General features: G+C 36.8%; 1 protein-coding gene across 1 annotated transcript in view; it reads right to left on the minus strand.

Annotated features, from left to right (window-relative positions):
* The window catches only part of LOC135778574 (uncharacterized), a 207,558-nt gene extending 191,354 nt beyond the window's left edge, over positions 1-16,204 (minus strand). Inside the window, exons 1-2 of the mRNA XM_073812961.1 lie at positions 15,602-16,204; positions 15,337-15,406 (exon numbers count right to left, since the gene is read on the minus strand). Coding sequence (XP_073669062.1) covers positions 15,337-15,406; positions 15,602-15,898 — 367 coding nt within the window. The 5' untranslated portion in view covers positions 15,899-16,204. The remainder of the gene's footprint in view (positions 1-15,336; positions 15,407-15,601) is intronic.
* Positions 16,205-26,757: the final 10,553 nt, after the last annotated feature.

The raw sequence follows: 26,757 nt of genomic DNA on the forward strand, positions 1-26,757 counted from the left end.
AATTTTATATTTACATATTCACTAATCTTCAGATGCTAGCACACCATTTAGACTCAATTTTTATGTTTGTGTGCCTAAATTACTGAATCAAACTATAGGATTTTCTTTTACTGGACTTGATGGTTTGCCAGCACAAATGTATCTTCAAGACATTTACGTTCACAATAGAAGATAAGTTTCATCAGCACCCTGTAAAAGTTGACATTTGCTGTCTAAAGAGTATTAAGAGAGAGACATGTTATGGTTTATCACACCCATGTTATAATAGCTATAGTCTCATTTTAACTGCAGTCTTTAAATTGTTTAATTGGTTTTTTTCTTCTTAGTGATAAAATAGAGTACTGACATCAAAAACTGTCATGGTCCAAGTGTTTGAAAGAAAAACTTTTTCCTTTTTTCTCATGATTTTGGTGTCACTCCGAAAAGAAAGACCTCATTGTGTGGAGTGTCATGGGTGGTGTGCAATATTCACTTAATGAACCATACCAACTTCCTCACTCCCTAGTGTGCCTGTACTGTGAGAGAGGAAGGAAGGAAGTTATAAAATGACACTAAAATAGCGCAACACCAAAAAGAAAGCCGTACATCATCAATGTAAACCCAAAGTAACAAGGCTCCATACCGTACTGAAGTTTTTAGGAGTTTCTAACAGTGGCGGCTTGTGACTGCTCATCCGAGGGGCGCTTATTCAAAATAAGTGTTCGGAGTGTCACGTGTGTGGTTCCTTTTTTAAAAAAAATGTGTTCTGCGTATCGAGAGATCCTGTGTGCATCACGTGTTTTGTCAAAATAAGTGCCTGCTCCACACACATCAAAACTGTTTATGATAAAAGAGACGCTCACGTTCACAACATACACGCAAGACACTCCCTTAACAGTAAACTTTGATTACGCATGAGATTATGCGAGTATCTGGCATCGGCAGCAGGCACTTATTTTGACAAGACACGTGATGCACACAGGATCTCTCGATGTGCAGAACACATATTTTGAAAAAGGGAACCACACACATGACGGGCTACATACATGTTGTGACGAACATCGCATCGAGCGCCCTCGAAAAAAAATGTCACTGGCAGCCACTTTTAGGTAGTGTAAATCCACCTAATAACTGCGGCTTTTATAAAGTACGTCTGTTCACAATTATTGCATAATAATACTCCCTCTGCGAAAGTTATTTTTATCCATTTTAAGGACATGGATATCTACAACAAAGTGTTCCAGGTGTCTAAATTTCATAAACCGTTTCCGCCGGAGCAGTGACAATATTGCATGTGTGACATACTCCAGAAGCCCTGGTTTCCTCAGTCTCGTGAGAGAGCAACGATGAAGAAACGGGTGTGAGTGCTCTGGTTTCCCACATGAGAGTGGCCTCATCTGGCAGCCCCTGAAGTCACGCTTACAAAATCATTTGAAAGCAAAGGCTTAAGTGTTTTTCCGACTTACTAAAGAGACAGGCAGGAATCCACCGGCCGCACGTGCCTCCATTGAGGTGCGCAGAGTTTTGGGGCAAAAGTCTATATACTGCATTAAACACTTAATGTATGTTGCAAGATGCAAAGAATGTATGGCGTTAATATCATAAATGTAAATATTGACATTCTCCAAAAGTCTATTCCTGGTTCTACACCTGCTGCGGATAGATGTATTTATCCATTCAGAGGAGGTATGCAGAAACACTAGGGCTTACTATTTACAGGACAGTAATACACACAAAAAAATGCTGGGTTATTTTTAATCAATTATTTAATTAAGTCAGAAAATATTTTAATTTGACCCAACAATGGGTTAAAACAACCCAGCATGGGATAAATTACAAATTGAAAATAACCCAGCATTTTTTGGAGTGTACATACGAGGCTGTTTACACTTGGCATTAACATGCGTTTTCGTCGATCGGATCACAAGTGGACGACGTTAATGCCAGGTGTAAACGGTGTTCAAAACTTTTGGAAGGGTCCACTTTCGACCACTTTCAACCACATCCAGAGGTAGTCGAAACCACTTTCGATCGGATCGCTTTGGAGTTGCGGAACGCATATGTGGTTGAATGTGTTCGAACAGCCACACGCGACTGCCTTCTCTACACCCATTTATCTAATCTGAGGTATTAAACACAAGTTTTACGCCTTTTTTTGAGTTCTGGCATGAACATACGATGAACAGCGCTATTTTTAGCCTTTCATTGATAAAACTAAAGCGGCTGATCTCCGTAGTTTCGTTTTGAAAGCGTGAAAGTTGCGCGATCCTATTTCATCAATTGCGCTGAAAATTCAGAGAAAGCTCCAACATATAAACGTACAAAACACTGTGCAGCATGTATACTTGCTAAACAAGCAGCGGACTCCGACATAATATTAGTTTGCGTCCATATAAACTCATAATTACTCCCGCTCGCATTTGAATGACGGCAGAGAGACTCGCCCACCGTCTCACGGACCGTCCCCTCACAGCATTCAGGACAGAAGCGGTCGAAAGTGGACAAAAGAGACAGATCTAAATACCAGGTGTAAACGTAATGTGTCTCTCTTGTCCACTTGTGATCCGATCGATAAAAACATCTTAATACCAAGTGTAAACAGCCCCTACTATACATTATAGACGTGAGTCGATTGGTGAGGTATAGCGGAATAGTATAGCTGACAGCTGTAACCCAAGCAGCGACACAATAAATGAACAATTGTGAAGTCTCACCAGTCTGGCATATACATGTTTCACACATGTGGTAGTATCTAATGAGTGCCCATTAGACTTGGCTATTTACGAATGGAAGAGTGTGACCCAGTTTTGGAGATCAAAGAAGGGGCAAAAGTACACTGGCAATGGCAAATCCAACTGCAATGGCTCAGTTTTATAGGTTACGAATTCGGTTTCAGACATGGCATAGGAGAGGAACCACATAATAACAATAGTGAAGTATGAATGTCAATAACAGTGCAGGATATCCATTCAGCTCTGGCATAGAAAATATGGTGCTGCTGTATTTCTACCCAATAGTACGAAAACCGCCCTCGGTCAAATACAAAACTATAATACTTTAGGGGTGTCATAAGTTCTCAGATACAGTAGTTCTAAGAAAGTATAGTATAAAAAATTGGCTTCTTTTCAGAGGTTCTGTTGGGACATTAGTGGTGTACGTGAGAACGAGTAAAATATTTTCACCACTTCCTTCTGTTTACATTGGCTAGCGTGCGCTAATCTGAGAACAAGCCAGGGGGGAGCAATTTACCTTTAGTATAATGTGTCGTAACTACTACAAGAAAAAAATCTGCCTCTTATTTCGCTTCCCTTCCCGTTGGTCTAAGTTCACACATTTGGATCTCCATAGACCGGTGACATGGACTCCCTGTTTTTAACTCTAGCCCCTTGAATTTATACAGCTACTTACAGCAGCTAGGGTGAAGACAGGTTTGTTAAATACAAGATAAATCGAACCCTATGTCCCTTTAGTCATCCGCTCTCAGAAGCAGCTTTATATCCAGACTGCTTTATCATCATTCAACCTACAGCTTGTAAAAAGCACAACTCTGTGATCAGTCATGCAGAACATAGATAAAGACACCCTGAGTTATGGGTGGGCGATCTGACCAACATCTTATATTACGATACGAGTACTTTTATGATATATATCTTAACACAGTTATTATTAATTCTTATTACTAAAGGTACAAAAGTTATTAAGAGCAGTGAAAGATTAACATGAATGACAGACAGGAGCAATATCAGGTAAATTCCCCTTTACGGAATACAGAATCAGAATCCAATAAACGGTTATTTTTTCTTTTTATTTACTTTTTCTTTAGACCTAAATGGCCGTGTTTATGAGGATACATGCAAATATGGGCATTTTGACGCATATGTGTATTTAAGGCCATTAAAGCGGCAAAAATGCTCATGAGCTCAATGAGCAGCAGATGCACCACATGCACACTCTCCTCTCAGAAACAGCATGCGCATATAGCTTTGTTGTTTGGGTTTTAAAACTGTGGTACTTAAAAATGTATGCAAGCATTCTGTTTTTGTGACCACATGCACAGCAACGTGACATGAGCGCGTACACTCTAAAAAGGCTGGGTTATTTTTAACCCAGCATACGGTCACAAAGGGACCAAGCCAGCCCCTTGAATTGTAATTTAACCTATGCTGGGTTGTTTCAACATTTTCTAACACAACCTTTTTGACCAAACGCTGGGTTGAAAATAACACAGCATTTTTTTAGAGTGTAACCTTGATAGAGACAAAAGTCAAAATTATTTACAGATTGACACATTTCTACCGGTTTAATCTACCTATTGGTTTATCCCCCACCCCATCCTCAATAGAAACAAAGTGTTTTAGCAACATAAATATATTAAAAACTAATCTAATAAATATTCAAAGATTTTAAAATATTAAAAACACATAATAAGTACTGTATACTACAAATCTTAAAAAATCTTTGCATATACAGTAGTGTGCAAAAGTCTTAGGCCACCATCACCAGACTTGTTGTTTTAGAAGTTTTAAGGCTCTATGTTACAGCCAGCGCAATGCGCGACGCAAGTATCTTTTGCTTGTTTCCACCCTGTGCAATTATCATTTTCACGTTTTTTTTAAATGCTACCTCACGGATTTATTGTATATGATGACACTGTACCTGTGGATATGGTGGGATGAGAAACATTTTTAAGGAATGCTTAAAAAAAACTGACGCTGTCCAAGTGCTGAAAGTGCGGAGAGCTGTTTGTAAATTCTTTATCTCCTGTTTGTTACAAATAAAGTATTTTTACAGTACAAACCTTTTCTTACATACTTGTAAATAATTTTTGATGATATTGGATAGTCATACATTTAAAGCAATTAAAAGCATGTCTTTTTCTGGTTCTGTGACTAAAAGTAAGCGGGTTTTAAAGGTTTTTAAAGGTTAATACAATTTGTTAATACAATACAAATGAAAAACAACACAATTATTTAACATTTATCTTAAACTGGGGATCCTCTTCCTCCGCTTAGTTTTTCAGTTTACAAAGTCCGTCATATAAATAGGGATTATTATAGCCCCAGCGCAATTGGCTTTTAAAGGGGATGAGAGCGGAGACTCTCATTGGTTTATTGCACGTTACGCCCAAAATACTCTAATTAAAAAAAGGACCAACCCTTTTCGACCATGCGCTCGGCGCACAAACAATTTTTCCCGTCGTTAAATTAGCAAAAGTGGATTTGGGCACGCCCATTTAGACGTTGCGCTTTAGACAGTGCGCTTGGATCGTTAAAATAGGGCCCTTAATTTATCTATTTTATTAAGATACAAACAAAAAATACAGGAAATATGTACAAATAATAAAAACTAAATATCTTCTTTAGGCATCGTCTGTGTTTAGTGTGACCTCTCTTGGCACTAAACACATCTTGAGCGTTTTTTGACAGAATGAAGTAAAAAGAGGAATTTCTTTAAAATTTGAAATTAGGATTTAATTTTATTTACGTTCAAGAGTTCCTGCAGTTTCCTGCTATTGCTCAGGTGGAAGGGGAGTTTAACATAAAAACTTGACACATCAGTTTACATTTTTATACAGTTTTTAATACTACATACACATTTCTTGTATTTTCTGTATGTGTTCTATTAAAGTGACTGAGAACAATTATATATAATCACTATAATATTGCAAAAACAACAAATTGAATTCTGGCATGGTGGCCTAAGACTTTTGCACACTACTGTATATTCAGGGCCAATAATATATGCAAAGTGAAATCTAAATATACACACTCTAAAAATCCTGGGTTATTTCAACCCATTGTCCAGTCAAAAAAGGACGAACCCAACGCATTGGGCTGTAATTTAACATGCTGGGTCATTTCATCCAAAATGCTGGGTTGTTTTAATTCAAATATAAACATTTTCTGGGTTAATTAACCCAAGGGCCAGGTTTGTCCCTTTTTGACCAATTTTTTAAAGTGCGTATCTAGGTTGGAAAAAGCAGTTATCATGCACTTATCATGTAAATGTGAGCCGGACAAATTGTTCTTGATGGTTTTAAACTTTCACAGAATAACTCAGTACCACTGGGCTGGGAAGTGGGAACATAAGCAAACTCTTTGGTTTCAGTGAGTAACCCTCATCTAAAACAGATATGGATGTGAAAACATAAGCCCAGTAGGCCTTGGGAAATACCTATTCAATTTGGTTATCATGATTTTTAACATTTATTCTTACTATCCCAAGTGACATCTATAAAACTCCTTGCACCTTATGAATGAATCCTTGTGTTTGCAAAGGAAACTTTCCTATAACAGACGATGAAAGCAATTCATCTTTGTTCTATGGGATAAGAAGCGTGTCAAACCACTATGGCAAACTCAGTTGGTCAGTAAGTGTATTAGGAAAGTGTGTACATTTGCGTGCGTTGGATATGTCCCTCATAGAAAAGAGGAATGATAGATTTAAGGAAGAAAAGGTCGTATGAGTATGCAAGCCTATTCACCCTAAGGATTGTAAGGATTACGTCTGACTCAAAATCATATTACATGTGTTACTGCTTGAGGGTCTAAGAGTCCTTGGACTTTAGATAGAAAACCTTTGGCTTATATCATCCAGGCATAGCCCTGTCTTTTCCAAGCTATTTGGAAGTGAAGGGTGAGGTGGGGGAGATGCATGGCCAACAGGCTTGAAGAGTGTCTCATCTTTAATGGTGTGTAGCCAGGAGGACAGGAAGGGGCTATGATTCGAGTCTGCTTCTTTTCTCTGACTAAGGCACTCTGGGGAAATTTGGGTCATTGGGAATCAACAATTTTCGACAGTTCAAAAGGCAGTTTTTTTATTGAAAAGGCTGATGCTTTCAGGTTAAAGAGACTCAGCAATCTTCAGCCCATTGAGAATCGCTTACATTCACTCTGCACTTCAAATGCTGGGTGATCTTTTTGTTGTTAATGGACAAATTACATATTTTCATATAGACCGATCGTTTTTCGTAGAAAAACACATCCAGATGCTCCAGAATCGATTTCGGAGACATTTTATGATGACCTGGAACTTGCAATAGCTCTATAGCGCTCTAATAGCCAGACAATCAAAGATTTAACCAATATCATTCAAAAATAAAGCAAAAGATAAGTAAGTAAAGTAACCTGCAAATAATTTGTGTTTCAGATAAATATGGCAATAGAAAAGCAACAGTCACAGATTGTAGCTTTTAAGTTGTGTATTAAATTTAGGCGTATAACTGACCCTAAACGACTGCAAATCGAAAAAGCAGCTTATGATGTCAACGGTGTATCAGATATAACCTCAAATCTGACCACCAACTCGGATGATCCTAAAATAACATCAGCAGTTCCGTGTTTTGCCGTCACGCTCCTAAATTCAATTATTTCTTCACCTTGTTTCAAAGATGTTACATCTCACGGTTCACCTGTCACCACCCACGCCTGCGTTGATACGGGACAACGAACTTGAAGTCAGCCCTGACGTAAATCTTCTTGGAAGCATATTTGTGTGCCGGGCTCAGGTATGAAAACATGTCTCTCGCTGCGATGGCATCCATCAATTGAGACAGTTGTGTTGGTTTTGGTCGAATCGTTTGTATTTGGAGCAGTTGTGGCCAGAGTTTGCGTTCACACGAGACCTTTTAAACGGACGATACACTCTAAATGGGAAATCCAGTCCCCGCTTAAGGATCTAAAGCATTTCAATTATAATATTTAGATTGCTTTTTTCTGGCATGTTCATGCTTTGCAAAGTACTGTATAATGACGTGAAATTGTGCATTACCGGAATTCCTCGTCAAGTACTTTTCTTTATACTGCAATGTAGAAAATCAATCAAACACGTATTCTGAAGGTTTGATCATAGGTTAACAACAATTCAAGCTGTCCGATTAACAAGCCCACAGCCCGTTTGGTATTTTAAGGGTTTCTATGACCACCTATCATTAATGCTTCAAATACTGTGTGTATTGTTGCATGGCTACACAATAACTTCTTTTGTTACATTTTCTTGTATATGCTTACTGTAGAATGCCACAATATCACATGTGAAGAAATTCATAAGGACATGCTTTCTCTCTATGATCTCTTTAAGATCATTTCAAGACCATTTTCTCTGCCATCACTAAACCCTTCCATATCTACACACGAATGCTAATCAGTCTTTTGTGCTTCTCTTATCACAGAACTAGGGATTACATTACCTTCTTCTGACACCAGCCCTAGTAGCTGTGCAAGTTATCTTTTTTATATGATGCATGCCAAAGCACAAAATTAATTATAAAAAGACTGTAGGCAGAGTTTGGAGGGCCAGGGGTGGTACTGCCCCCCAGACCAGAGCAAATTATGATTTTGTCTGAGCTAGGGTTGTCAAAAGTAACGGGTCTACTAAAAAATAAAAAGTCATTGGTAACAGTTTTTTTTAGGTACCGGAACCACCGCAGAACTGGGTTCAACCGGAACTGATGTGCCGTTTGACAGGTTGTCAGTCAGACACTCATAAACGCCACAAAGCAGGACCCCAGAAAACACACACCGAAACCATACTTAAAAATGTAAACCATATTTAAAAACCAAGAAGCCACACTTTCTCGCTAATCTCAAAGTTTTGCAGTTCCCTTATTTTCCGGTAGGCACCCCCCCCCCCCCCAAAGCACATGAATGGGACACTGCTAGGACTTTTATTGTGACTAGTTCTCACTGTGAAAATAAAAAGATAATAGTAAACAAAATTAACAAAATAAATTATTTCATTCAAAGAATTGATCTCACATCATGAGATCAAGGGATGCTGTTCGCATCCATTAGTCATCCATTGTTCAGCAGTTTACGCTAAAATTAGGATCATACAGCAGATCACAGCCTCAACTCAAGTCAGTATCAAAAGACTCAGTATTAGAATCATGGACCAAATCATAGTGGTTCAGTGTCTAGAACCCACAGACATGACCCTAAGGTTACAAGCCATCCTTGGTAAGACCTTGTACCCAATACTCACATCCCATACAGTGCCTAAACCAAGACAGATGACCGATTGTGAATATGACCAGGTCAGGGAAGCCCCTTTTGATGAGATACTGGTCAGTGTAAAGGAAGAGGTGGATATGTGTCCACTGAAAGACAGAGGGGTCTTTGAGAAGCATAACACTGACTGTGGGTGAGAATCCCACTGATTCATATCAACCACACACACAAACAAGCATACAGACAAAAGTACGGTTTGAATAAAATTTTAAATGAACAAAACTCGCCCTGTAGAACACACGACAGGTGCCGATCTCTCTCTTATAAAGCCTGTGTAACCTCATAGTCATACACTGTTATTAAGGAGGAGGCAACTGTTTGTAACTATACTGTACTTCTCAGCTAATGATATAATAATAGGCGGCAGGCGCTGTTCCAAAATTTTGTGAGCTGTTTCATCATGACATCATGAAAGTTCATAAGTGATTTGAAAACACTTTAAATATGCACAAGCTACACAAATAGATCTCACCATAGAAGACTCGCATTTAAATTTTTAGATGACATTAACATGTAGCAACTTTCAAAGTAGGGCTACAAGATTATTTTAATATCATAAAATGTGCATATCATAATAGTTTGCAATAAGAGACTGGGAAGACTGATGCTTTCTTTATCCCAGAAAGAATGGGAAATGTATGTTGGTTATATATTTTTTATAAAAAAATAATATAAATTGATTTTACAAACATAAAGCATTAACAAATCGTACATTTTTAGCAAGTTATCACATACTGGATTGTCCAGTCCTGTTTTAAAGCTAATCTTACTATTTTAGATGAACCTTACTTAATATTCTTTTAAGCATAAAAATGCACAGCACACACAAATATTAGATAAAATAATCTATTTCCAATTGAACTAAATATATTTATATATATATTTTAGTGTTTAAAATATAAGCTATGTTGGTGTTAAAGGAAAACACCAGTTTTTTTCAATATTTTACTATGTTCTTACTTCAACTTTCTATCTTTTTTTCAATGCGTGCACTGAATCTTTGTACATCGCGTCGTGAATGTGTTAGCATTTAGCCTAGCCACATTCATTCCTCATTTTTTATCCATTTTGCCACGTTTTATTTTGTGCCGCCATACTTACTCGTGTAACTACTAATGTAACCGTCTTTAAATAGGGAAAACATGGAAGTGTTTGGTGGCTTCTAAATTCATGCCTGTTTGGATCCTAAGGAATTAATGGGGCTAGGCTAAATGCTAACACATCAACAACACGCTGCGCAAAAATGAAGAGCATGCATTGAATAAAGCTAAAGTATGTATTAATTTGTATAAGTTGAGCTAAGAACATAGTAAAATATTGAAAAACGGTGGTGTTTTCCTTTAAGGCCAGGATACAGTGCACATGACACAATTTTCCTTATCAGAAAAGTGTCGTGTACTGTAAGCGCATTTGTGGATTTTTGTAGGTAGTAGGAGTATGCAGTATGTAGGCATTGCAGAGGTATTACAATTCGTCACAATGTGACTATGCTTTACAAGGCTGTGCGTTCGATTGTGCGTGTTCGCTTGCGTATGCATAAAAACAAACTATACCTGGATCTTAACTATACATTTTCGCAGTAGAAAACTTTCTAGTACTGAAATCACACTTTGATGTTCACTTCAGCCTGGATTTTACATACGTTTAGATACTAAATTTAAAACCAAAGCAATTATTGTCAGAATCTTCTTCCATTACTAAGACCTTCATAACTAATTCATCCTCTAAATCTACTGGGGTTTCTTTTCTGCCTTAGTCCCTGTCTCACAATTTTTTTGTGACAGTCTATTAAGAAGAAACATTAGGAAATATTTGAATTCCAACCACAAGTTAAGTCAGAAACCTTTCAAGGGTGCTGCTCTGATCTGATCTGGACAAAAGACAGATATGTTGTGGGGTGAAGTTACCGCAGCATGTGTCTTTCAGCAGTCTCTGTTGTGGCCTTAACTTCTCTTCCTAAAAGATTCCAGTTTGTTGTCCGTAGAAAGCAGCCAAGAAAGGCACAACAGCTCATCAGAGGCGGTTCTCTATTCTCTTTTGTATTAGCAGACATGCTCTTCCGCTTGTGCTTTTACTAACAACAATTTTATGGCTGCCTGCAAGGCATCTGTTTTAATGCTAATCCCATACTACTGTCATCCTATTATCCCATTTTTTCTTGGCACCTGAGGGGAACGGTCACTTTAAAAAACAGGGCCAAAGGAGGCAAGACAGATACGATTTTCTACTGTGGAACTTACTGTGTCTAATGCTCTCGTAAAGTTTCACAAAATCTTAATTTTGTATAATATAATGGTATTTGCAAGGCAAAAAGTATTATATTATATTCACAACTGATTTGTTTCCACAGGACCACTTTACAAGAAAAAAAACAGTTCACAGTAGCGAGGACTGGGCCTGTTTACCCCCACCACCACTTTCCAAGCACTAACAAACACACGTGTTGCTGCGACTGTCGCATGCTGGCTGGCAGCTGTCTTTAGGCTAACTAGGCATCTGCGTTGCTTTACCTAGCATGTGGTAATGAAGCAGCCAACCTTTCAGGGCTAAAACCCACACAGAAACAAACCCACTTACTTTTTATTAACTGCCAGTCTAATCATTCTGAACAATTTGGTTACAAAAAACTGGGAATATTGACAGGCTGTTGATGCTTAAATCCAAAATGCAGAAATCTGAGACTGATGCCCTTTAGCCAGTTCCTGCAGAGGAAATTGTAAGTAAATAATCTTTTATTGTTGCTTGCATTGTTTGAGCTGTTCCTGCTACACTCTTAAAAATAAAGGTGCTTTACGATCCCATATAAGAAGCATTTTTGGCTGAATGGTTCCATCAAGAACCTTTACTTACAAAAAACCTTTCTGTTTCAAAAAAGTATGATTTGTTTTAGATTATTATGAAAGGGCAGAAATTATTATTAACTGAATGGTTCTTTGAGGAACCAAATGTGGTACTAATAAGCTCTCTTTTAAGGCTGCACGACATTGAGAAAATGTGTGATGTACGGTTCTACTGTTAGATGTTGCGAATGCGATAACAATATTTCTTACCATATATCATTTCCCTATAGAACTGCTATTTTATAAACTATTTTTTAATAATTATCATACTGGTAATACATATTCTTCTGACGTAAGAATCCAGGCAGTGTTTGAAAATAAAAGTACTGAAGATGTCACAGATACACACAGATAATAAATCTAATTCAAGCTAAAAAAAACTATTTTAGACACACCGTAATTTTTAGGCACAAGTTTGTCGTTGTTGTTTTTCTCGCACTGGTCTCTACTCCTACCATATTTATTTCCGATCTCCCCTTTGTGCCCGCGGTCTAGCCAATAAAACAAAATAAAGGGGGTTGCACACCGGACGTGCAGTTCGGCGTTGCTTCAAGTCGCGTCTAGGACAACTCTGAGGTATCGTACACCGGAAGTGCACTTTAAATAGGGCGAGCTTAGTCAGATAGCATCTACTTCAAAATGCAAAATATACGTTAGCAGCCAATGTTAATCGTTAATGATTTGGGACAAATATGTTTTTATTTAATGTTAAACTATGCGAGTGGCGCGACAGGGATTTGAGCAACTTCCTGAGTCATAGCTGGGTGCCACGGACAGGCACCACCTGTCGGCACCGGTGTCCGTAAACTTATAAAAAACAATGTGTTTGATTTTTTTAGAACGCCGCTGCATGGAGCTGAGCTGCGCATCAGGTGTGCGACCCCCTTAAGACATACTTGGCGGGTATTTAATAAGCCCCCTTCTGAATTATCTCATTTGAACAATCTAAGCGTGCAACACACAAATGATAGACACGTAAAAGAAATTTAAGTTATCACAACTCTCTGCGATATGGATAAGGCATATACTGTTATCACGATAACAATATTTTTCCGGTACCAATATGTACCTCTAAGGGGTTGTGCACACCAAAACTTTTAAACGCGGCTGAAAACGCCTTTCTTCAGCCGAGCGCTTTGGTAGCTGTGATACTTGAGCTGTGAGCTGGTTGGTTGTTGTAATTTTTCCCGTCCCTCCTCAACTGTGATTGGACGGCCGTGTGAGAACTGACATTGACAAGCGGAGCTTTTCACCCAAAGTTGAATATGTTTCATCTCTTAACGCTCAGCACCGAGTGCGGAAAAAACGCTGAGCGCCCATTTTCAGGGTGGAAGAAACCCGCTAGCTGCTAGCTTATTTGAAAAACGCAGAGCTTCCATAGGAAACAATTGAAAACATGCGCCGACCGCAGCCGTAAAAGCTTTGGTGTGCACGCCTCCTTAGGTACTAAAATGAACTCCTTAGGTAAAAACCTTTTGAAAGGCCCCAGTGACAGCTGGGGTATATAATTTTGACCATTTGTTTCTGACAGTGTACAGAAAATGGAAGCAGACCGGATCGTATTTTTCAGGCAAAGTAAAATCCAGGCAGTGTTTGAAAATAAAAGTATTGAAGATGTCACAGACACAAGACCTGGCACCCTGCAGAGTTCTGCATTTTGTTTTCGCCCACCATATCAGGCCTGCAACTAGCTGCCAAAGCTTTTATAGCATTATCGAAAGGACAAAGAGAGAAAACAGAAAGAATTAGATAAAGAGAGAGCTTCTGGCTGACTGCACCTTTCTATTAAAGCTCCTATTAAACAACAGGCCCCCGTGCAGAATGCAGATTTCAGGGAAGAGAATGCGGAAAAAAAAGAACAGTAAAGCAGAAAGTGCCGCCAATGCTGAAACAATTAAGGCAGTTTGGAGAAACACCCTTCATGGAAGCATGAATGAGCTGGCAACCATCATGTCGCGATGTAAACACTGATAGTGACAGTAAAGTGTGTAAAAGATGCACTCAGTTTTTTCTCTCCCTGTTTTTTAATTATCTCATGCATTATCTAAAGCAACTTCAAGCTATACATTTTATTAGTATGTGGGTTCCCTGAAACCCATAACTTTTTGCACCTATGGGAACACTAATTCACTCAATTTTTTATAAAGAGACTGTGAATAGACTACTATGAAGACACTGTGCCATGACAAAGAATAAGCCATAGGCTGTGTTTTCTTATCTCTTTCATGTTATTTTCAGCTGTACTAGTGTATGTTTTGATCATGACTGTTGTTGAGCGTCTCACTGTAAGCCATGCTTATGCAAAAGAACCCTGCTTGACAGCCAGATTGTTGGGGAGGTCCACGGGGACAGACGTTGTGCTGATGCAGTGCTTGGTGTGAAATGTTTTGCTTGTTTTATTTTTGCACAAACCAGACAGCCAGAGGGCAAAAAAAATTAATTATGCACATTTGATGGAGCTTGAGAAAAAGAGGCTGCAACTCATTATGGTGTATACTTACAGTGACGCCTTTCAGCAAAATTTGACGTGCCTCCAAATTTCCTCTCAGACGGTTTAGCAAATGTACTGTATAATGGACTATTGATCATGCCACTTTCTGAAAGTTGCCATGTTTCCAGTACTAATGATTCACTTTAATTGATTCCTATAGGAGGGGAGATTAAATTAACACCAAGTTTAAATGGGAAGTTTGATCCGATCAATCGTAATGTTGTTGGTTTTTAACCAAACTAGTCATAAAAGTGTGTAATTTGCAGAAATATTACAGGCAGATCATGTCTTTTGAGTGCACTTCATTTGTTCCACTACAGTGACCCTCCAGGTCATTAGGGTTCCAGTCGTGACTTTGTAGTACTTGCATGCTAAACCTCAACTACAGTACAGTACAAGCATTGGTGTTTCCATCTGCTGGTTGAATTAAGGATTTTCAGATTTCTGTCTCATCTTTAACTTTGCAAAGTGTTTTGGGACTGATATATATATGAAATAACTTTGCTCTCTCAAAATAAAGCTCTTTTTAAAAACTTAAAAACTTTTTTTTTTTTAAGAAACTGTCTGAAAACAGACTGATATCATATGAACTTACAGTAGTATTAAGCATAGCACATAGCGGACCCCGACATCCACTCCTCACCAAACCGTGTGCGCTTTCATGTACAGCTTTTAAATACCACTAATATTCAGCTGTCCAAGTCATTCATATCAGACTTCAAATTTCTCGTAAAACTACTTTATGCAGCTACTTTTTAAAAATAAAGCCTAATCATTTTGCGGGGGGAAACTGACTGACTGGTAACGGCACATTGCCAAATCCAACAATAGAGCGCAGATCTGATAATCATGTGCGCACTGCGTGTTTCCAAAATATAAACGCGCAAAAATCTGAGACACTTTTACATATATCAGTATGTATCGCCAATCAAAAAAAATGCAATTTATTTAAACCATATTTTTCACAAAAAGCATCATCATGATCTGCACAAATTAATAAAATGCCATGCGACTTTACCTGGTGGGCAGTTGCATTCTGGTGAGGTTTGCCGGACAGTCCTCACTCTAGCCATGTGTTCATAAGAGCGCTGTCAAAATCAACAAATAAACGATTAGAGTGACCAATGCATGTAAAAACACGCAGGTGCACTGCTCAAAGAAATCGGACAGTTGTCGGACAGGTGTAGGAGCCTAGGTAGATTTTAAATGTATAGGATAACATTAGGCTGTTGTTAACTTGCATGGGTTGAGGCTTTGGGTGCATATCTAAAGAGTTTACTCACCTGTGACATTAGCTTGTCCAATCTCTCCTGTAACATTGAATTAAACTCATCCATAGTGAGAGCATGAAAGGGACTTAATAGGCGCGCATCACTTCCACTTTCCAAATCCAACACTCTGTCCTTAATCTCACTGGTCTGAACACTTAGCAAAAAGCAAAAGGCGAAGGACACAACAGAAAACACAAACGGTATCACATCCACGAGAGCTTTCAGACAGTGCCGCCGCTTGCCAGGACCGGTGTCGCTCTCCATTTTCGCCGCGCTCCGGGACTCTTTATTTGCTTCTAAACCCCTCATGACTCTTTCTCGACCATATACTACTATTTGCAATAACCAGTATCGACGGAAAGAGAATAAACGATTATTCTGTCACTCTATTAGGTCGATTTTCTCTACGGCGACGTTGGTAATACTGGTGCGCACTTCTAAGATCACCAACCGGTGCGCGCTCATTCACTGGGAGACAGTGTGAGCTGTGACTGATTTCACGACTTGTAGTCCTCTGCAAACTTGTTGCACTACTGGAAAGAAACCCATGCACGCGTTGGAACCTAGACTGTGGAGTCTTACGACGCACCCCTGACAGATTTTGTGGCAAGTGATGTTACACCGCAGACGAGCGGCAAATGCTTTGCGCATTCCACGCGATCCATTCAAAAACACGCCTCCAAATCAACACAGTCCAACAATGAGATTCAATCAACAGCTGCATCGTTTTAATATTGTTCATGTTATTAAGTAAGGGATTATAGGAATGCATAAATTGATGTCAGCTGGGCATACAGTTAGAATTGCGCACGAGCATACAACAGCATAAAAACATACACTGTTAGACATTTCTGTAATTTTTACAGTTATTTACTGTATATCACCCAGTATAATACTGTAAACGATTTATACAGTACATAACTGTAATTCGCGTTGCATTTTGGGAATTTTCTGTGACATCATACATCATATACAGTAATTTACTGTATTTTTGAAAATTGCTGTATGCTACTGTATATTTTCTAACAGTCTTTTGGCGGTATTTTTCTTATTCACACAAATCCTTATTTTATTTTTCTCAAAATCATCATTTTTGACAATTGTATACACACGCACGTTGACTTATTTTAGCTAAGGAACCATGTAGCAGCACAGGTGTTCGGAGGACCGATTTCAGGTGTGCACATAAACTAAAGAGTTTTCAAACAAGACTTTCCCTGGGACAGCGGCGCTTTTCAGTTGAAGATACACGAGAGGAGAGACTGAAAAAAGACCAGCAAGGTAAAATAATCTATATAACTTTAAGTTATTTATTATCAGACCCGCGGTTGTTGTTTACCCGAACGGGACATTTTAAAACCGTTAACCGGACGCGTTGCTTAACGTTTAACGGTAATATTAGTTTACCCAAGTCAGTATAAACCTTATTAATAAATCATACTATGTGTATGCAAGCCTATGAGCACGCGTGGTGCATTAAATTACACGCTAGTGTTTTCCTTTTATAAAACTATTATGAAGAAATGCTTAACGTAGCCTAATGTATAAATAAATGATATGAAAAGATCAGATTTAGTTTATAATGTTACCTGAGGGAATAATTTATTAATATAAAAGCATATTTAAAAAAGTACTCTAAATTACATGAAGCTGGGAGGAAAACTCTTAATTTGTAAGTAACCACGTTGTGTTTATATTCTCATCCGCTTGGCTTTACCTGTTACATGAATTATGCGTTATTAATAAGGTGTATAACTAAATTTTATCTTTCAATTTCGTCAATTTCGTTAAACTACGTTAAGCATTCAATTTCGTTAAGCATACGCCCACTGTCATAACACACAGACCTGTGGCAATGTGCAGTGATTCGAGTAGTGTACATCTACTCTGGTTATCATTTCAAAACAGTATTTACTGAAAAATATGAGTGTTTAGCATCATGTATTAAATGTGTTAAATATGTCCTTTTTTCTCTGCATTTATTCTGCTGTCTAAAATTCTTTGGGAGGATAAATTAAGGAGGATGTAACAAAATACACTGCAAGAACTGAAATGAGAGACAAGTGAGGATGAAGAGGACAACAGAATATCCATCCTTTCTTCACCACCTCACAGAGTTTGAGTGAAACAACTTGTATTAGGTGAGACACTTCTTAATAAGATACAGTATGTGCTGCATATATGGGTTAGTTAGGTCTCCCTAATTAACTAGCAGCTGTAACAAACAGTACTGTAAAAAACTGTGGTTCAAAATAATTATGACCATCTTTCTTTTGCTTACAGGACTCACAGGATTATTTTATAACAAGACTGATTATCTTATACCAGAAGTATGGTATTTTTTTGAAGCTACTTCAAAAGTCTTGTATCACACTGAAGGGGCTTATTTCCCAATAACTACCGGCTGCCTCTACATTATCCCGCTTATTACACGGCTACTTGCCACATAAGAAAAAAAACTGGACATGAATATGAATTTGAAACATTTTATTGGCATATTTGTTTTAAATTAACATTTCTATCCTTCCGCGAAACTTTGCACAGATGCATAAAATGATCGTAATACCTTATTAAGATCATCTGCTTCATACTTGTCTGTCTCCATTTTTTTCTCTTTTAGCCAGTCTTTGAGAAGTTTTAATCCCCATTCTGTATTTTTGTGTGTGCTGGCTTCGTAGCTGTCATGCTCTATTTTGTCAAGTTTAGTCTCAGTAAGCTCTCTGTGTCTTGTCGTGGTTGTCCAGTGTTTGTCACAAGATGGCGCCAAACAGACAGTAATCTTTATTGATCTTTATTGGCGCGGAGCGATTTTACTCGTACAAGTAGTCCGGCTATGCGTTATTAATTTGGAGCGGTTATTATTTGAAAAGAACGAACCTGCAAATGTCTCAACTGACCAATCAGAATCAAGCATTCCAGAGAGCCGTGTAATAAGAATGTTTATATGCAATATTTTAACAGAACATTAAGAAATAATGTTTTTCAACAGTTTGTAAATAATAGAATGTAATGTTTTTTATCATTACAAGCAAAAACATTCATAACGTTATTGGGAACTTTGGGAACTTTCAAGGAACGTTCTTAGAACCTTTCTCTGTGGTTGAGCATTGTGTGTGTCATAAAATGCCATGGGTTCGAACAAGGGAATGCACATGCTGATAAAAAAAATTATACTTTGCATTGCACTGTATGTTATTTGCCTTTTTCTGTAAATGTGAAGATAAATATAAAGACGGACAGTCATTGTTTCATTGTAAACCAGTTCTATTTTAAGAGAACTTAACTAGACTAAATAAAGGTGTCACAAAATTTTTTATTTTGCTATTATGATGCTGATTTTGTGGTGTTATGGGTTTTCTGGTTACAGTGGTAGTGGATCATGATCACCTCTCTAGCTTCAAAAGTAGGATGCAAAATGTATAACACCAAATCATTAAAGCATAACTCCATGTAACTTGACATAATTTAAAGTCGTATAAAGGCAGACATGATTCCGTGTGAAGTCCTATGCCAAAGACTCTCCAAATACTGCATCTACACATTCTTCCTGATGTGTATATTTTGTTTGTATATCCTGGTTGTTGCAGACCTGACAGTAAACTTGACTGTGAGCATCCATCAGGTAAAGCTGTTTACTTGCATTACTCATTTAGAGAAATGAAGGGTCAAAATTGATTATATTTTCATCACCCCTTTTTGTATGTCTTTGGGACACTTGAAATATATAGCACATATAATGTGGAGCCATTTTATAATGCGGTCACAGACTACTCACATTGTAACTGGAAAACCAAAGAAAATCATTGTTTAAATTATAAAATTATAATTTTTGGATTAACTAAACCTGTAATCAGTGTTATACGTATGTATGTTTATAATTTGTGTTATTTTAAATGTATTACTGCAAATGATTTGAAATGTGTATGGTTTAAATGTAATTTCACACTTCTTAAAGTATTTGTATTGTTTTAAATAAAGGCTTCAATATTTGAAATTGTCTCTTTGAATTAAATGTTAGCAATATCTGTAGGTTAAAATGTAAAAATTAATTTTATCTAAAAATTATAGCTAATTTAAATATAATAAAAATGAATGTATAAAAAATAAAAAGAATAGTAGTATAGTATACAGTAATATACAGTAAACCTGGGTTTTTTACGGTAGCACACTGTATTACATATTTACAGTAGCATTTAAATACTGTAAAATGGAAATACAGTTTAGAACTGTAAATCTTATTTACAGTAGCCTACTGGCAACAGTGTTGCCAGTAGGTTACTGTAAAAATCCTTGAAAATGTCTAACAGTGTAGCGTGAAAAAAACACTCACAAGTTTACATTTTGCAGTTAGCATCTTGCTTAAAAATCTGTAAATCTGTTCATGAAATATGTAATGTGCAGATGTAAATAACTGCATTGCCTTTAAACTTGCAAATGCAAAGAACAATTAACATGGTAACTGTTTGTTAAAAGTAAATTTTTTGTTTTCTTAATACATTGTAACGTTAAACTTACGGTGGGCACCTTAGGACCTTATACAGTAATCTTACTTTGTTGGCATTGGTCAGCGTTCATACTGTAGCTGGACCCCCTAGGATGCCTGAGCTGTATTGCTTTTCACATCCAACAGGCATGAGAGCCTGTCCCAAACAAAGTTTAAATTTCAGTTCAGTAACAAATGTGGGACAGAGAGAAATGACTTGTGAGCCATCAAGATCAAAGGCTACAATATCTATTTCAATCATAACTACATTTAGAGGTCTTGTGCCTGCCAATACCATAGATAATATGGTGGTGATACCATAGATAATATGGTGGTGATGTTCTGACAGGCATATTCCCCATATAGATGCTATTAAATATATCATATGCAAATTTTGTCTTGTGATCACGTTTCTATAAGAAGCTGGGACGTGAACATTGGTAAAATCATTTTTGTGCTTTGCCATTCCATGAAAGATCAAGAGCACAATCTAGTGTTCATAATGGGTAGCAATGTGTCTGCCCAAATGTAGCTAAGCAATGTAGCTTTTTACACAGAGAATATATATTCACTTATTTACTAAACTATTCTCCTTTATCTATACTCATAACTTTTCCACACTACAGTATCTGATCTATTAGAGCAAAGCACTTTATTAAAATACTTCATTAAAAGTTATTGTGTACTGTTAATGTGTCTTACAAAATATCGTTTAGAGCTCCACTTTAGCTCAGTGAAAACACTAAGTTGCTTTGGATATAAATGTATGTGAAATGCATGAATGCAAATATCACTACAGCATTTACTAGCTAACTAGGATAAAGTACACTTCAAAAACAACTGCAAAGTCTATAAAACTTATTTTAGCAATGCCCATGTAATAAACAACAGATCTTGTAAAATTCAATTGTTTTGTGGCATTTTTGAATTATGAAAAAAATATTTTTTTAAAAGAATACAATTATTTTCGCAACTTAAGTCCCTTTTCTAGGAGGAAGGTTGGGTCCTTTAACACAGTGGTTCCCAAACTTTTTCAGCGTGCAACAAAAAACTGTTCTAAAACTCAACATTTTAATAAAAAACATTAAATTATACAAAAAAGTAGTTCTTTTGGTTATTAGCCTTATTTTTTTAGGTTTAATTACACAGAATTCATGATAAATTAATGTATTTCATAAAATGTCATAAAACTGGGGCCCCCCTGGCACCATCTCGCGGCCCCCAGTTTGAAAACCACTGCTTTAACACATGTTCTTTTGTATATCACATTATATTTTGAATGAAGTTGCAAAGGTTGTCCACTAGCTGGCACCATTCACCATAAATACTTTAGATACAATATAAGAAAGAAATAAAGAGTTCAGTGTCAAATTAGTGCTGACTAGGGATGCTTAACGATTAATCGTGATTAATCGTTAGCAGAATAAAGGTTTTTGTTTACATCATGTATGTGTGTGAACTGTGTATAAAAACTTTGTATAAATAAATTTACACACATACATGTATATGTTTTAGAAATGTTTACATGTGTATATACATTTGTATATTTATGTATAATTTATATTATATATAAATATAAATACTTAATATATACATTTTTTTTTCTTAAAATTATACATGAATGTGTTCATATTTATATATATACATATTTATTATACACAGTTTACACACATATGTGATGTAAACAAAAACTTTTATTCTGCTAACGATTAATCGCGATTAATTGTTTAGCATCCCTAGTGCTGACCTGTTATGCATTTTTTTTGGAATGAATCAAAATATGACTTTTTTTCTAGTTAGCATGCTTTGTAATTATGTGTATCTTGCATGCATTCGTAACTGTACTTCACCTTTTAATATCTGCAATTCAAAGCTTATCCATTTACACAGGGCGGTACAGAATCTAAGCACACATCTGACAGGTGTCTGTGTGGTATGCAAGAATAGACCGACAATGACAGTACATAGATGTGTCAAAACACAGTTTTTTCTTTGGTGGTAAAGAACAGGATCTTTTAGGCCTCGTGCCAGCACACTTGGATGGGTAACAGACAGCTGTGAAAACCAATAATGGTGAGCACTGGGCTGCAAGTATTACAGCTGCCGAATAGACTCAGATTAAAGTATTTATTAACTTATGAATGTTAGATGATTCCGTTTATTTGGGTAGAATGTTAGAAGAATTTGCCGTTTCAGTAAGCGTTGATTTTTGGATGTGTTCACAAGTCCTGTTGGCTAATTTGACACCGGTATTCCTTGGACCATTGCAGCTTAATACATCACTGAAATAATGTTCCTTGGGAAACTGAACATAAACAGAAAAAGTCTTACTGAAGTATCCTTATTATTATTATTTGATCATACATCACAATATTTGTTTTGACAAAAGAGAGTTAAAGAGAGCAAGAGAGAAAAGAGAGAAAGAAGAAGAAATCTTTCACTAAGTATTATGCTAAAAGTAAACACAAGAGAGTTATGATCAAAAACTGGGTTATTTTATATTTACACTGGAATTTTCATAGCATAGCTTTCAATTTAAATATGCGTATATAAACAGCCTCGACTTGATCTCTATTTCTATTAACTCGAATCTTTTAAGATCATTGTTTTCATTCATGTATTTGCCCAGGGGCAAAGAGCTCAAGAACACAAAGTTTTGCACAGTCGAGAAAGAGACAAGCATGAGCCATAATACAAATTCACCACTTAATACAAAATAAATATATTATCCATAAAAATAAATATAAAGCATATTACATTTCCAAATTAAAACGGAAAATATAGCTTAAATTGCCATCTGGTGTAAATGTTGACCCCATGTTTTGAGTAGCTAGCTGCAAAAAACAAAGTAAGGAAAAGTTTGGAAATACACTCCCTACTGAAAAATCCAGCTAAGACCAGCATAAGCCGGTGAACTGGTTTTAGCTGGTATTGCAGCTTGGTTTTAGCTATTGCTGGTGTAGCAAGCTAGTGTAGCTGTGTTTTGGTCCCTTTTTAAGCTGTTATAGCTGTGTTTTCGTCACTTTTTAAGCTGTTATAGCTGTGTTTTCGTCACTTTTTAAGCTGGTCTAGCTGGTCATGCTGGAAGACCAGCTGACCCAACAGCTTGACCAGCTTTGTCAGGAAGCATCAGCTTAGACCAGCTTCTGCCACCTTATACCAGCTAAACTGACTAGACTTAAGACTGTGTTAATGTACAAAAGCTTTTCAGTGTATCGAGGGTCTATTGTGAATTCTGGATTCATGTGACATACTGTAAATAACAATCAATTCAGCACTTACTAGTTAATATTATATACGCCCCCTAACGTTTACTGTGCGTGCTACACAGACCACAAAAACAGCCAGGTAACAAATAAAAAAATTATGCATCACCCACCGTCATCAATGTTTTCTTATCTGTAGGCCTCGCTCCGTCAGCGTCGTCATCATATGGTTAATTCACTGAAAACATAAGCAAATCTTAGCCCAAACTCCTAAATATATTTATTTCTGAACAGAAATATCACTATATTGATGGGTCAGCGTGCTGCTTAGAGCTACCTGTACTGATTTGCGTAATTGCAACAAGTAAATGAGTTACCTCACTTACCTGATTGCAAGTTTTGCATCCGCCTCAGGGTGGCGCTGTTGGACGGGAGTTCTAGTAATAACACTTACAAGTTGTTGTTTTTTAAGCAATTCGCATACTTATTATTGAAACGTATATAAATTTAAGTGCGTATTTGACGTAACGTATCGAGTGTGACCGAATTAAGCACACATCAAATATAACTCAACTTTTCATTCTTTTTTTTATTTCTTATTTCTTATGTAGTTTATTCGTATTAATTATAAATAAAAATTAATATAATACTACAAATTCTGTTAGTAATACTTGCTAATATTTATTAATATTACAAAATACAGTAGGCCTATTAATTAAAATTTTGAATACTATGCAAATATGGAATGTTTCAGATTTTTAAGTTTTGCCCCTGTGTCCAAATTCACATAATTATCTATGCAAATTAGAGTGTCCCAAATAGTGTTGAAGTTAGTGTCCTGTAAACATTTTCACCCACAAAGAAAATGCAGTTGCCCCATGCACTTGTATTAATGAGTTTCAGGCATGTGACTTTTTTGTTATGGCACCATTCCATGGCTGCTCAATTAAAACCTATTTTTAATATGCATTTGGTAATATACCAGTATTGTTTCATGGACAATATATAATCTGTATTTCATTTCTGACGATGCTCAGGGTTTTGGGGGATATTGTAAAATTATTTATTTCTTTGTGATTTGCTGTTAACACAGCCATATAAGCACATTGCAATTCAGTGCTACAAATGGTGCCCGCACCACTGTGTGACGTCACATCAATGAATATGTTTATGATGGTGTTGTTGACACATCGCAGTGTGCATCGCATCGCTCAGTGTGGCTCCTTTGCTAGTTGGTAGAAGGTAAACCTATTGGGTTAATACAGTAACTCAGACTGACTTAAAGAGTTAATAATGTTGCCCACTTTAAGCGAGCCAGTGTATCCAATGTCAGTATTAACATGTTTGCGAAAATAAGAGGCTTGGAGAGGATTACAGTAGATTAGGATATCCGGTCATTCCTTAAAAAATCTTCTGGTGTTGGTATAAGTACTCTAGCACTTGCAGGATGTTTTGAAATCAGTTTTCTCAAACCCCTTGTGTAAGTTTGACTATGTCCCAAAGCATAGACTAACCTCCTGAGGTTCAGCAAACAGGTTTCTAAGTCAAATTGGGATTAGCATGGTGAGTGTTTGTGTTGGCCAGCGCAAAGTTATTCGTAGCTATATTTTGAGACTGTTGCTGACAAGGTCTGGTAATTATGATGCAATGAAGCATTCTAAAGCTAAAGGTCTGACCTCAGAACAGCTGCTTAATGGCCTCTGTGGCAGAACAACATTAGTTTACCAACATCATGTTTGTGAGAGGTTTCATATAAGTGCATGCTGTTGTACATTTTAGCCACCTGTGAAAATGTTTGACAGTTTGTGAATGTACTGTACAGTATGTACACAAACGGTTGCATGTGAGTTATTTGGGCATCAAGACAGACAATCTCTTTGTTTTGGATGTTTAGCTTTTAGATGGGTCCCTGCCAAAAACAACGAGAGAAGTGAGCCCCAGTTCTCTGCTTTTTCTTTAGGATTTACCTCTGCTGTGGCTCTGGCTTACACTGGACCCAACTGGTAAATGCAGGACGTACAGAGCTCACTGGCTGATCGGGAGAGAGAGAGGAGAGAGAGAGAGAGAGAGAGAGAGAGAGAGAGAGAGAGAGAGAGAGAGAGAGAGAGAGAGAGAGAGAGAGAGCTTGTGTACAGTTCCTGAACATTTCACATTTCAGCAATTGAAAGCGAGGGAAGTTTTTCAATGTAGCACATATGATTTCTGACCCTGGACCACAAAACCAGTCATAAGTCGCATGGGTATATTTGTAGCAATAGCCAAAAATAAAACCTATAGCCTAAAAACCTATATTTTTCTTTAATGGCAAAACCATTAGGATATATGTAAAGATCATGTTTCATAAAGATATATTTCCATAAATACTGTATCAAAACTTGATTTTGTGAGTGGATGCAGTTGCAAAGGACTTCATTTTGGACAACTTAAAATGTGATTTTCTTAATATTTTGGATTTTCTTTTATTTTATTGCACCTTTCCAGATTTGTACCAGTTGTAAAATATTGTCAAACCATACACAATGGCGAATCTAGACCATTTCAACTGGGGGGGCCAATCTGGGGCCAGTTGTACTGTTTGAGGGGCCAGTTACATTTAGACCTTATTCTTTTCATATTATTTTCTGCATTGCACTGCAAAAAATGATTTTCAAGAAAAAAAAATCTTAGTATTTTTGTCTTGTTTTCAGTAAGAATATCTAAAAATTAAGTCTAGTAATATGTCCAGTTTTTAGACAAAATGTATCAAATGTAAGTGATTTTGTGCATAAAACAAACAAAAAATCTGCCAATGGGGTAAGAAAAAAATCTTAATTTTTTTTCTTAAACCCTAAATACATGTTTTATGCATAAAATCACTTAAATTTGATATTTTTGGTCTAAAAACTAGACTTATTTTCTTGGGTCGTTTTGCTCATCAAGAAAAAGCTATTTCATTTAAGAATTGTTTGATATTTTTACTAAGATTAAAATACTAAGATTTTTTTTCTTGAAAATAATTTTTTGCAGTGTGCACTAAAGACATTAACAGGCCAAATACCATGTTTATGCTACTGTCTAATTACGGATGTAAAAAACAACGATCGCAAAAAATTTGTAAAAAAAATTTCACACCCCACATTTAGGGGGGCCACAATGGGGTCCAAGCTTGTTGTCACAGGGGCACTGGCCCCCGCTGGCCCCTCCCTAGAACCGCCACTGACCATACATCAAAGGAAAGTTTATTTGTTGAGTTTTCGTATAAATCTCATTATCAAAAACCTGACCTTCATGGCTGGATTTGTGGTTGAATTAAAAAAAAATTAACAATATTGTGCAATTATTAATATATTCTCTAAATTAATTCTAAAATCTTTGTACAAATAAAAATAACATTTTCTGCAGCTTTCTCTAGAATATTATACCCAATAAGAGGTGGTTTACTTTCTTAAATTGAGTCGAAGTATAGGATATTTGATCAAAAAATATTTATTGCATTTGTT

Source organism: Paramisgurnus dabryanus, chromosome 2, assembly GCF_030506205.2.
Source record: "Paramisgurnus dabryanus chromosome 2, PD_genome_1.1, whole genome shotgun sequence".
NCBI classification, from domain to species: Eukaryota; Metazoa; Chordata; class Actinopteri; order Cypriniformes; family Cobitidae; genus Paramisgurnus; species Paramisgurnus dabryanus.